Raw genomic sequence first — 13460 nt, 5'->3', positions numbered from 1 at the left:
CAGCTCGCTCTGGCTGTGGATCAAGAGCTGCAAATTTCTACGGAAGTGCAAACTTTGGCTCTGACACTCACAGAGCTCACAGGAGTTACAGGACTGTCAATTTGATTACATCAGTAACAGTCACAGATTGGACATCTGGTTTAAACAATGCAGAGCCTGGCTATGCTAAAGAATTTGATGAACCTTTATTTCACATCTGTAGTAACCGAGCTTGGCACTTTCTCAGAGGAATGCACATTGACCTTCTGAATATAAATCAACTCTGAACATTGAATTTTTAGAGAGGAATTCCATAGAGATAATAAAAGACAATTAGCATTGTTAGAATGCAGTTACACTGAAACCATCACTGTCAAGCAGAAGTGAAAGTATAATTTAAATGGCAAAACTAAACTGCTTGGGCCAGTGAAAGTCCTATCGGGGAAAAAACCCTCATATTTTGAAAAGTTAAAGTGTATCAAATGGAGCAGACTTTTGCATGTGTGTGTAGAACCACAGACATCGAGCTCTCTCTCTTGGCCAGAGGATGTGGATTCGCAGCCAGACAGTATAACTTCACAGCTGCCAGTTGTAAGATTGGTAGCCACATTTTAACCACAGCATGAAACACCAACCCTGGAACACAAGACTCCCCTGAGTTACTGACAATTTTTCATTTCAGAACATGATCACTGCCCTGAAGCCCTTTTTGTTATGGATGACTTGGTGGATGCTTCTGAATACTTTCTGCTTTTGGGGGTGGGGGGGGAAATCAGACATTGCACCAAAGTGATAACTTCCTCCTAAGAGTTTACACAAGGCAGGTGATTGTTACGCACATAGCAGAGATTTTGCCTTGTTGCTGATCATTAAAAGCACAAGCAGGTCAAGTGAAGTACCTCAGTCACTTTCATGAACGTGTTTTGTTTGCATTACTGGCATTCGAGATATTTTGCAAACAACCCTGAACACTCCTCCTTCAAAGTTCAAGGATTGTTTTCTTAATTATCGGTTTTTTTTAATGAAATCTCATTGTAAAGAATATTGTAGGTAAAAATGTAAATTGTTCCAATGGTTTTTTTTAAGAAAAGATCATTGCAGAATATTGTTTTCACCATCCAAACATTCTTTAATGGTTCATTTCTACCGCAGCACCCTTCCCTCTCAAAACAGCAACAATTATCAACACAAAGGAAACAGAAGGCCATCAACAGCAGGTTCACCGCAAGTTCCCCCGACATTCTGAGAAATGTCCCTGCTCTTTCATCATTATGGGTCAAAATTCTGAAACTCTCTGACTTCGGGTCAGCATGGCAGCACAGCTAGTAGACCTCCAGAAACCTGGGTTTCACCCTGTACTTAGGTGCTGACCTTGGGTTGCCACATTCTCCCTGTGACCGTATGGGTTTACAGTTTCCTCCAACATCCCAACGATGGTCGTTTAATTGGTCATGGTGAATTGGCCCTTGTACAACTTCAGGATTGAAGGGTGTCAACTTTGAACAGAGGTGCAAAGGAATTTCTTTAGCCAGAGGGTGGTAAATCTGCAAAATTTGTTGCCACGGGGAGTTGTAGAGGCCAAGTTGTTGGGTGTATTTAATACAGAGATTGATTGGTTCTTAATTAGCCAGGGCATCAAAGGTTATGGAGAGAAGGCCAGGCAGTGGGACTTAGTGGGAAAATGGATCAGCTTATGATGAAAGGCGAGGCAGACTTGATGGGCTGAATAGCATATTTCTGCCCCTATGAAGTATCTGGGAATGTAGGGAGAATAAAAATGTAAGTGTAGTGTTTCTGTAAGGTGGGTTGTTAGCAGTCACCTCAGTGCTGTCAGTTCTATGAGTTCAGTGATTGAGGAAGGTCATTTATTTCCTTCCTCTTGGGCAATGTCAGAGTCCATTTGCAATTCCTCTGAATATGAGGCTTTCTCTGTCTGCAGGCAGCAAGACAAAAGAACTTTGGACTTGAACAGATAAGTGGGGTCGCTGACTCACTACCTCCAATCCAGGCAATAGCCATCATCCCGACCACATGACCTGACCAACCTTCTGTGACTTGGCCAATATCCTATCCAATGACATGACCTTGGCATTCAATGGCACACCATCAATGAGTCACTACAACAACACTGAGGATTACCAGAGGATACTCAAATGGAACCAGCCAAATATAGAGTAACTAAATATAGTGGCTGCAAGGCTTGCAATGCTATCGTCAGTAACCCACCTCCTGACATGATCCACAAGCCACTCCATGCCCATTGGATACAGCTCAAACACTCAAGAAATGGCATTAATTTCCAACACCACTATCAAAATGGTGCCTTGAACTCCAAGCATATCAAAGACAGCAGAGAGACTTGAACACGACCAGCTGATGGCACCCTGCAGGGGACACAAAATTCTGATATGTACATTGCTGTCCTTCACCATTGCTAAATCTAAATCCTGCCACTCCCTCCCCTCCACCACATTACTACAGCAGAAGAGTTACAGTGGATTCCCAAAGGCACCTTCCCAGAGGGGATAATAAATATTTCTCACTCTATCTATACCTCCTGCTTTCTCTGGAAAGCTACCAACATATTGAAGGACCCATCCTGCCTGCTCATACACTCTCCCCTTCCCCTCCCCATCACCTCTATTGGGCAGAAGATACCTAAGCTTGAAAAACACAAAATGGCAATTCCTTCCAGATATCAACCACCCTCTGAGGGGGGGAAAAAAAAGATACCTTTTGAGTCCCTCTCACCTTAAACCTCTTTCTACTTCTAGGATCATCTACCCTTGGAAAAAAGTTTATAGGCATTCACTTAATCAATGCCTCTATGATTTCATATACCTTTATTCAGTCACCCTTCAACCTCCAGTGAATAAAGATGCAGGCAATCCAGGCTTTTCTGATTACTCAAGCACTCAACTCTCCAGAACATCCTGGTGTATCTCTTCTGCACCTTTTCTAACTGAATAACATTCTTTGGAGAGCTGGGCAACTAGAACTACACCAAATGTGGGTTCCCCGATAACTTGTACCCCCATGATGTCCCCATTTTGAACTCAACGCCTTGCCCATCAGGGAGAAGTGGGGTGGTCAGGGTGTTGAAAGAGGTGTTTGGCCTTCGCTGGGCACTCCAAAGGCCAAGTCTGCAATACTCTCCAGGCCCCTACCAGATCCTGTGCAAGGCCTACCAAAGTCCAAGACTTCACACTTCCACTACAGAGGAAGAACAACCCATCCCCTTTTCCGAATGGATGCAGTTCAGAAATTTAGACTCCACAACAGCAGGATCACACTTTTTTCCCCCCTGTAATTTTACTTTGGCGAGTTTTCCACTCAGCGGCAGAGATGTTGATTCAATCCCTTGCCTTTCCAACTTCAATGCCTCTATTACATGCCGGGAGAGGCACCGCAATGTTGCCACTTGCTCCAGGAGGGGATGGAGTGAGAGCAAGTCGGTTTGCAGCCGTGGGTGAGTGACTGCCTCCTGCTCCCTCACCTGAGTCACCTCAGAGCGCTTCACCCTCCGGATATCTGACAGTACTGAACCAATATTTTTTTTAATCCATGAGAGCATTATAAAATCGTTCGTCTTCTCCCTCTCTCTCTCTAACCTGCAGCCGTGCCTTTAAAATCAAACATCCGAACAAGTTAAAAAGTTTCTTCAACGCCGCTCGTCCAGCGCTGGCTGAACTTTACTCCCTATAGAACGTTTGCCTGAGTTGGGTGATACTGCGAGCCTGTGGATCCCATTCAGCTGATTGCCAAGCTCTCTGCAGACTCACACCGTGTGTCTCTGACGGTTTCATGGGGGGGGGGGGGGTGGAAGGAGAAGCATTTTCCCCTTTTTTAAAAGAAAACCCCGGGACCTGGCATTGCCTTGAAAGATCAAGCGTTTGGCTCTGCGCTGCGCGTTGCGGGGGACCTTGTGTGCGCGTTGGAGAGCAGCAGAGGAGAGGTGGCTGCACCCTGGTTGGCAGCGCTAGGGAAGGGAAGGGGGGGGGGGTTGAGAGAGGGAAGGCGTGTGAGGGCTGGGGCTTGTTCTAATGTCAACGAAACGCCCACTCGCACGGGTCCGCTAAGCTGTGGAGGTGGGCGATCGCTGGTGGCAATATAGACTCGGGGCCAGAACCAATGGCTCATCAATCGCCCCCTGTTCCGCAGCCTCCCGAGTCTCTGCTCTGACCCGGCGTGTGCGCTGTCGCGCTGCAACCAAAAGCCTTCAGTTCCGCCCACACCTCTTCCACCCCCCCCCCCCCCCTCCCAGCCGGTGCCCCCCCCCCCCCCCAAGTCTCAGGCGCCCGACGAATTTTGCACCGTTTCCAGCTGAGAGGCGGATCCGACGGGGCCACCGCTGCCGCTTCACCTGGGACGTCCAAGCCAAGCCGCCGGCATGTCAGAGTCCTTCCGTGCCCCCCTCTCCTGCCTTGCGCTGTTGACCCTCCTCGCCCTCATCGATGCCAAGGGTCATTTCTACCCTCCGTACCGCTACAACCTCTTCACCTCTGGGACCAGCCCGAGTCTGAAAGGGGCAGGGCGGAGCGCCGGCCGGCACCGGTGAGTTCTTTCGATGCTGCGGCGCCCCGATCCACGGAGCGCGCCTCGCCAAGCGAAGCGCGAAAGCGAATGGGACGCAACCCCCCACCCCCCCCCCCCCCCCCCACCACCACCACCACCCCAAGAGATTGTTTTTCCGCCCCTTCCCTCGGAGTTCTTGATTCAATCTGAAGTCTGGCTCGACAGCAAAACTCGATCGCTGGCACCTTATTCTTCATTGCACTCCACTCGTTTTGTTTTGTGTGCATTGCATGGAAAATATAAACTGGAGATTTGGTGTTTTGTTTTAGGAATTATTGCGCCTATGTTGTGAAAAAGAACGTGACTTGCACGATGCAAGACGGCGCGAACACCTTTGTCAAAGCGGAGTACCATCAGTGCGCTTGGGGACAACTCAAGTGTCCGGGAGTGGTCATGTAAGTCAGTCCCCGCCGTCCCGCCACCGATGTGGAATCGCGCCGCCAGCCTTGCGTCGGGTCCAGTGGTGCCCTGAGCTCAGTCGGCTTCTGGAGGTGTTGTCAAGCTCGATTTCTACTCCCTCCATCAAGAAGGGACACGTTTAATTTTAAAAGTAGTGGGGTGGGGGACGCATATCAAATTCATAACTGGTTTAAATAGACGACTTTATGGTGCATTGCGGAGTGTTGCAGAGGGTTTATCTAATTTACATTGGGCGTCTGACATAACATTCGGTCTTCATGAGAAGGAATGAACGGAGCTGCTTGAAAGCGGCCGCAGTGTTTCCATTTCAATGCGGACTCCAGGTCAACGAGGCTGAGATTTTGAACGGTGGAGCTGCCTGGCAGATTGATCTCTGAAAGGGGGCGGGAGAAGGTTGCGAAATGCTGGAGCTTTTGTGTCCCCTGGTGGCCATCCCGATCCACTCGCAACAGAAGTCAGGTCCGGATTTCTGCGGGAAATTGCCTTTCGCGATGGAGTTACCTTGTTCGAGTTTCACTTCACTTGCGGACTGAATTGAACAAAGTCGAGGCTGAACTTTGGGGGGGGGGGGGGGGGGGGGACGAGTGTGTTGGGGCATAGAATCGTTTCAAGTGCGCTAGGGTGGGAACAGCGTTCTTTTTAAATGGGATGCACGGCCGAGAGGTTGTGAACAAAAGGTTAACTAGAAAAGTGTGCAGACGCTGGCGTTGCAGTGGAAGCCACAGAAGTGCAGTCTTCTAGAGGAAGGGAAGGGGAGCCCACGTTGTTGCAGGGGGAGAAGCTCGGGCAAACCAGGTGAGGGGACAGAGGGTGGGACGACAGAAGAGAGGAAAAGCTGAGAAGTGATAGATTGGGGGGGGGGGGGGTGGGGAAATAGGGAGTAGCGGGTTGAGGAAAAGAGACGGAGGACAGGGAAGAGAGACTTGAACAGAAGCTGGAGAAGTCCATTTTAATGCCACCTGGTTGGAAAGCACCCAGACAAAATATCGTGTTAAATTGTTACAGGGTCTTTCGGCCCACGAGCCGATGTTGCAAATTGACCGACAGACCCAGTCAAGGTTCCTCTATGGTCACATAATACTACATTTCGAATTAACTTTTGTCTCCTGGAAGGCAGACAGAGAGTCTTTATCCAGCGGCCCTCCCCTCCAAGTACTGACCAGTTCTGAGCCTGCTGAGTTTCTAAGATCAGACAATCTCAGGCTAGTAGGGGCTGACCAACCTGAGCAGGTGCTATGTTCTGACCAACCCCTTTTGTTGTTCCGCCAATTTGCAGGTCATCTCGGTTTGGCAGTGCACGAGGCCAAGGATGGACATGTCAGAGTGGGAATGGCGTGTGGAATTAAAATGGTTGGCCACTGGCAGGGCCTGATTATTGCAGTGGTTAGAGGGAAGGAGCTTAACAAAGTGATCTCCCAGTCTGCTTCCAGTCTCTCTGATGTGGTAGAGACCACACCAGGAGCACTGGATGGACCTTGCGGATTCACTTGGATGAACAGTTTGAGGCCTCAAATGGTGGCGAGGGAGGAGAGAATTTCTGTAGCATTTTCTTGTCGTCACAGGGGTAGGTACCGAGGGTGTGATAACGGATGAGGGATTCCCGGAGGGAGCAGTCCCTGTGGAATGCAGAGAGGGGATGGGAAGATGTGTTTCACACAGTAGGTGGCAGAAATTGTGGAAGATCACATGTTGGATGCAATTGGTGGGGTGAGGACAAGGGGAATCCTGTCCTTGTTGCAACTCAGGGCAGATGTGAAGGGGAATCCTGTCCTTGTTGCAACTCAGGGCAGATGTGAAGGGGAATCCTGTCCTTGTTGCAACTCAGGGCAGATGTGAAGGGGAATCCTGTCCTTGTTGCAACTCAGGGCAGATGTGCAGGAAATAGAAGAAATGTGAGTAAAGCTGGAGAGGATGGCAGGTGAGGGGAACCACGTGTTTAGAGGAGACTATAAGGGTTTTTTGGGGGGAGGTAGAAGAGGCATTTAAAAAGATCTCAAAATGTTGCTTTAAGAATGGAAGGATATTAATAAATTTAATTGGCAAGAGAAGACTAAGTTTGCTGAAGCAAAACTGTATTTAAAATTCAAGAATGCATTGCCTGAAAGGTGGTTAGAAGTAGATTCAAGCAAACAATGAGTTGCTGGAGAAACTCAGCATCCGGGGGTAAAAATGGTTACTCAACATTTTGGGTCAGGACCCTTTAACAAAACTCAAATTATTAATTTAGAAGTATAAAGAATGTCTCGATAAAGGATCCTGACCCATAATGTTGAGTCGCCATTTCTTATCCATGGATGCTGCCTAACCTGAAGAGTTCAAAATTCCTTCATCATGTACTAATAGACAAAATGTAATCATACACAAAATTCATCAACTCGTGCCTGCCATAGAGGCACATGAAAAGGCACCACTGATACTGCCCGGTGCCCCCAACAATTAGAGAAAGAGAAGCAACAGAGGGTCCCTTCAGAGACAGAGAGTCTCATTGGATTCTACTCCAGTGCACCTACAGCCTCTATTGGCTGCACAAGCTCCTATCCGATCCATTGATAAATCCAAGTTCCCAGATCCAATACCTTGAGGAAGGGCTCAGGCCTGAAATGTTGCTTGTTTATCTTTACTTCCTATGGACGTTGCGAGACTTGCTGAGTTCCTCCAGCAATTCTGTGTTTTTGCTGCACTAACTCCCAGATCTGAACCTCTGACGTGATCAGGAGGTTTTCAGTTGCCCGAGGTCCCTTCGGGAGCCCTTCTTGCCCTCGGCACACCCTTGAATCCCAGTTTCTCCAGCAGTTCATTGTTTGCTCAAGATCCTGGCATCCGCGGTTTATGTGTATCTCTTAGTTTTCAGTAGGCCCTTTAAAACTGCCATGTAAAATGAGGTTAACCGGGCAATTTAAAGGGTTAACACCCCAGTTACGTGGCAGTTTGAAGGGGTCCAACCAGGTCAACCCCATCGGAACCCTGTCCTACCTCAGAGGTAGTCAGGGAACCCAGTTAAACTTACCTAGGTCTCGTCCACGGCCGATCTTAAAGGGAAAATGGCTGACTCGCTTATTCTGGTGACATCAGTGCTTGCGTGCGGACATCACCGGGCAGCCAGCACCTGAACATCCTGCATTACTTCCAGCGAGTGCTTGACACGTCATTGCAGGGGCGGGATTCCCCCTTAAATTGCTGGGTTAGCGATTTAATGGGTTGGATCCCCCTGCAATTTGAAAGGTGCAGGAGGCACACACGACCCAGTCAATTCACCCGGATCCCAGGAGAGCTACCCAGTTGCTGCAATTTAAAAGGGACTTTTAGGCACTTTCAAATTGCAGCATCCGAATAGCCTTCCTGGAACCCGGTTGAGATTACTGGGTCATGTCTGCCTCCTGCACCTTCCAAATAGCAGCTTTCCCTACCTGTTAAATTGCCAACCCGGCAAGTTAAGGGGGATCCTGCCCTTGCGATGAACAGCTTCTGTTCAAGTTTCTCTTCCCTGTCTGCCATCCCTTTTCCTCAACCCCTCCCTTCTCCATTCACAGCTACTCCCTGTGTTCTTTCTGTTCTAAAGTAATCAGGTGAGCCATTTCCCCTTTCAAATTGGCAGAGGAGGATGCCTGGGTTCCCTGACCACCTCCAAGGTGGGACCTGGGTCAATTTTGACTGGGCTTGCCCGGTTCAGCCCTGTACCTGGTCTTCAACCTTATAAATTGCCTGGATTAACCCCATTTTGTTATCATTTTGGTGCCTTACCATTTTGTCTGTGGCATTTTCTTGTTCAGACATGTGCTGGACACCTTAAAGCAAGGTATCGGGAACAAAGCAATTGAGATCTGTCAGGTATCAAAGTAGCCAATCAATCAACTACAATGTTTAAGAGATAAGTGTGCATTTGGGAAGATGTTTCACATTAGGTCACTGTTTTAGCCAGTTTTGTTACTTCAAACAACTTCTTCCAAAAACTCGGTGCAGATGCAACCTTGAACCCCCAAGAATGAAGGGGCAGCTACTCTTCAAAGCCAGGTTTTCTACCAGACCAAATTTGGGCTACAGATGTTACATCCTGCTGCTGCAGAAGTTTGTACAACACATTTTCAAGCTCATAGCTTTTTCTTACTGAAAATTCAATGGGATGGACGGTTAGCACAACACTGTAACAGTGCCAGCAACCTGGGTTTGAATCCAGCCCTCTCTGTAAGGAGTTTGCACCTTCTTTGCATGGGTTTTCCCTCCCATGTTCCAAAGACGTTCAGGGTTTGTAGGTTAATTGGTCACACGGCTGTATTTGGGTAGCGTGGGCCCGAACAGCCTGTTACTGTGCTGTATCTCAACATTAAAATTTTTAAAATTAAAACAAATAAAATGCCACATTAGATATTTTGAACAGTAATTTCATATTTATCTACCAAAGCAATAGCATCAAATTAGTGGCACCTAATCATTTTTTCATGTCTTGGTAAAAGTCAGTGAATCCTATTGGTGGAAGTGAAGATTCAAGATTCCCTTATTGTCATGTAATAATGGAAAACATGTAATATTACATGAGATTGCCTTCTGCCAGACCAAGAGTCTCCATTAGTGTCACCCAGTGCCCCTTAAAGTAAAAGAGAAAGAGAAGCAGAAGTCCCTTCAGAGTCACCGTGTCTGTGGATTCACCTTCAGTACTCCTGCAGCAACACCAAGTCCTTTTCGATCCATCGGCAACCCAAGCTCCAGATCCAAACCTCTGAGACGGTCAGGAAGCGCTCAGCACCCAATGCCCTTCAGGAACCTTTCTTGTTCTTTAAATCACTGCTTAGATTTGTTTAGTTTTTGCAGTTCTTCTTTTGCTTTGCATCAGAAGGTGATTATTAGCATCGTGCACAGTTTCCTTACTGGCATTCAGGTTAATGGAGGGACAAGCTAAAGTGTGCGCCACTTGAATCCATCTCTGAAATTTAAAAGGTTATTTTAATTTTGATTAAATAGGGAATGGAGTAGTGAACAGGTCTCCTTTCTCAAAAAAATAAGGGAGAATCGGCTGAGAAAATGCACTTGAGTGATCCTTGGATATTTCTGCCTTGGTGGAGAACTGAAGTGCTTTGTCGTTAGCAGTTTACTTACAAGATTGGACAGGAAGAATAAGTAAATAGAATAACGCAGCGTAGAAACAGCTCTCCTGCTCACGATGGCAACCCATTTAAACAATCAGGTCCACAGCCTTCGATAACTCTCGTTTGTCATCCAGACACTTCTTAAATGTGTAAATGAAGAGAATCTCAGGAACAGGCTTTCCTGCCTGGTGACTAACTAAAAGAAAGTGGTTGTCATTCATCTTTGTGCTATTTCATTGACATTTAAAGTGCGCTAAAAGGACGACATCTGGACTGACAAACCCTCCAGATTGAACTACTTTTATTCAATGCAGAGGTACTTTATTACACTCTGTAAATAGATCATATCCATAGAACCAATTGCTAAGTTTCTAACGATTAGGAAAAATAACTAGCAATGGCTTTCTTATTTGGGCAACACAGTGCCAGAGCTCATGGTGCTCTCGCCTTGTTGCTCCAGTTACCTGACCAACGGTGCTGTCCACGTGAAATTTGCACGATCGCCCTGTGACTTTAGTGGGTTTCCAATGGGCGCTTCAGTTTTCACCAGCACCACAAAGACAGGAAAATTGGTTGGTTAATTAGCCATTGCAAAGTGTCCCTTGTATGTGAGGTGAGTGGCAGAATCTGGAAGAGGAGTTGACGGGAATGTGGGGAGTACAGGTTACTGGGCAACTCTTGTCGACTTGCATACACTTGATGAGCCAGAACCCCTGTGCCGTGTGAAAATAATTTGGCATTCTTTTCGGAGTGATTGCTAAAAAGGCAAATTTTAGACAACTACAAACATGAATCACATGAGTACCAGGTGACCCATGGGTTATTGATAAATCAATCAATTTTGATTTTAATCTAGATTATTCCATCATTTGGAAAGTAAGATGTGGCCTGAGTGTGGAACATAGCCTGGCTTTCATCTGTTCCCTCGTGTGTCCTGTTGTTACCGCAGTACATGTCTAATTTTAATGAAAAACATTGCTCAATTTAACCAGCTATTTTTAGCTGATCGAATCAATTTCCAGACAGCTGAGAAAACTGAGAGACTTTGAACCTCGTTTAGGTGCCAAATCCACTTCACAGATGCTATTTAATAGCAGTGGTTGGTTTCAGAGTTGATGAAGGATACTAAGGTGGAGGATATTCAAGCCTCCAAAGAAAGTGCTTTGTTTTCAAATCAATTTAGGGAGTTAATTTTGAAAACTGTGAAATGGAAACCCAAGCAAAATTAATTCACTTCACTCTTTTGATGCTCAAACTGAGGCCGATTGTAGTCAAGAACTCTTTCTACATATTTGACCCAAGGAGATGTCAGTATTTATCTTTTTGGGATCATATTCAATTTTGATCCAATCTATTGAGAGAAAAAAAATTCTCTTTTTAACCCAATTTCTATCAGTCCCAGGGTCTTGGAAATGTAAAATAATCAATGAAAGTTTGCTTATCTGTAGCATGCTGCTAAAGTTTTCTATTTTCAAAGTAAACAATAAATCACTTAATTAAGAAATCAGAACCAAACTATTTCTGCCCATGGTTTCATGACATGCTCCTACATGGAAAATACATATTTTGTTATAATTTGAATTGCCCAGTTGTAATCTTTGTTATTGATTAGAAAATCAATAATTTCTTCACACAGGTATCGGACCTTTCTAAAACCTAAATACAAGATTGGATACAAAACCGTTACAGAGTTAGAGTGGAGATGTTGTCCAGGATATTCTGGTGAAGCTTGCCAGGAAGTCCCCACAGGATTCCCTGAGCTTGGTCCATCACATCCTGGACCCAGAAAAGGTTACTATGGTAAGTGTTAATGTAATCAAGAAACTTTGTCCTCCTTTTAAGTGTAGCTGAAGTGATTTACAAATTGCACTTGAGCTCTGCAGCCAGTAGAAGATGCTCAAATCATTGAATCTTACTGTGAAATAGCAATTTTTATCAGTTTGCAACATTCTTAAAACCAGCATTGTAAAATTATAGTTTTTCTTTCCTCTCAATTGTCTAGAACAGTACAGATGACATAGCAGTTAGTGCAATGTTATTGCAGCGCTAGTGAAGTGGGTTTGAATCTGGCACTGTCTTTACTTCAGGAAAGATTATCCAAGACCAGTACTTCAAGGAATATCAGTCTAACATAACCAATGACATGAAAATCAACGAAGAACAGATGCTGGAACTCTGACATAAAAAAAATCTAGGAAATGCTCAGCAGGTCAGGCAGCATCTGTGGAAAGAGAACAGTAACATAGAATTGTACAGGCCCATATAAATCTACCCCACTTCAATCTAACCCTTCCTTCCCTCCCTCCCTCCCTCCCTCCCAGCCCATAACCCGCCATTTCTATTAAGTCTATGTGCCTACCTAAGAGTCTTTTAAAGATTCCAAACTGAAGTCACAAATTTTAAAATCCGAACCGATCAAGGGTCTTGGTCCTGAGATATTAACTGTTTCACTTCTCATCGATGTTGCCCAGCCAGATGAGCATTTAGGTTAAATGAGCTAATTAATTGGTGCATTCATTCAAGCATTGGCCCGGAACTTTCAACAGGGATGTAATAGTCAATTCAGCAACAATTCACGTTAAAACTTGCATAACAATTCATTGTGATTTCATGTACAACAGGTTGGGAAGTGAAAAAAACAGGCAGAATTGGGCTGCAAGGAGAACACAAAAATTATGCTGTGTTCCTTCTTTAAAACTTGTAGATAAAAACAGAAGTTTGGAATCACATCATACAGTATTTGCATATTATTTAAGAAAAAAAAGGCCTGCGTTTACTCGAAGCAGCAAAATTCATGGGAGTTCAATTGCTAGCATGACAGTTAAAAATGCGCTCCACAAGCAAATGCCCAATAAGATCTTCAGACCCAGGTTGAACTGACTGTCATAGCTGTCAAGCAACTTTTCATTTATTTTTAATATAATTGTCCTGATACAATAAAATGCATCAAAAAGTAAATATTCTTACCCTGAGACATAAAATAATTAAGTTGGCATTGGTTGCTCCAGCTATTTACTTATTAGAAATAAATTTACAGCCCAGTTGAATTGAAAGTTTTGGCAGAAAAATGTTAATGAACAACAGAAGTTTTGGTGGAGGCTTTGCTGACTGTACAAGAAATACAAGGTTGAGCAAAGTAGAACAGCATCTTTAAGAAACATACTAAAAAATTATCACCTTTTCCACTAAAAAAATTTGGTCCCTGCCCTATTAAACTAACTTTTGTACAATCTTCAGAAATTTCACAGCATTGTGAGACGCAGAAAATCCCATTTTGAGAAATTCAAGAAAACAAAAAGCTTGGACTGCTCGGCTACATCTTGATACCAGTAAAGGGATCAGTGTGATTCAGTCATTTACTAGCATACGGCATTCTGGACCATTGATCCAGAGATGCAAGTTTGA

At 45.2% G+C, this 13460-nt stretch overlaps 1 protein-coding gene and 1 long non-coding RNA gene across 2 annotated transcripts in view; one reads left to right on the top strand and one right to left on the bottom strand.

The window, feature by feature from the left end:
• LOC138735748 (uncharacterized) overlaps window positions 1-4558 on the bottom strand; it is a 43554-nt gene extending 38996 nt beyond the window's left edge. Inside the window, exon 1 of the long non-coding RNA XR_011339931.1 lies at window positions 4294-4558. This is a non-coding gene — a long non-coding RNA (uncharacterized lncRNA). The remainder of the gene's footprint in view (window positions 1-4293) is intronic.
• Window positions 4305-13460, top strand: part of LOC138735745 (EMILIN-3) — a 40287-nt gene continuing 31131 nt past the window's right edge. Inside the window, exons 1-3 of the mRNA XM_069884101.1 lie at window positions 4305-4533; window positions 4824-4949; window positions 11692-11855. Of these exons, the coding sequence (XP_069740202.1) occupies window positions 4370-4533; window positions 4824-4949; window positions 11692-11855 (454 nt within the window). The 5' untranslated portion in view covers window positions 4305-4369. The remainder of the gene's footprint in view (window positions 4534-4823; window positions 4950-11691; window positions 11856-13460) is intronic.

This window comes from Narcine bancroftii, chromosome 6 (genome assembly GCF_036971445.1).
Source record: "Narcine bancroftii isolate sNarBan1 chromosome 6, sNarBan1.hap1, whole genome shotgun sequence".
Classification (NCBI taxonomy): domain Eukaryota; kingdom Metazoa; phylum Chordata; class Chondrichthyes; order Torpediniformes; family Narcinidae; genus Narcine; species Narcine bancroftii.
This window is presented reverse-complemented; position numbering and strand designations above follow the sequence as displayed.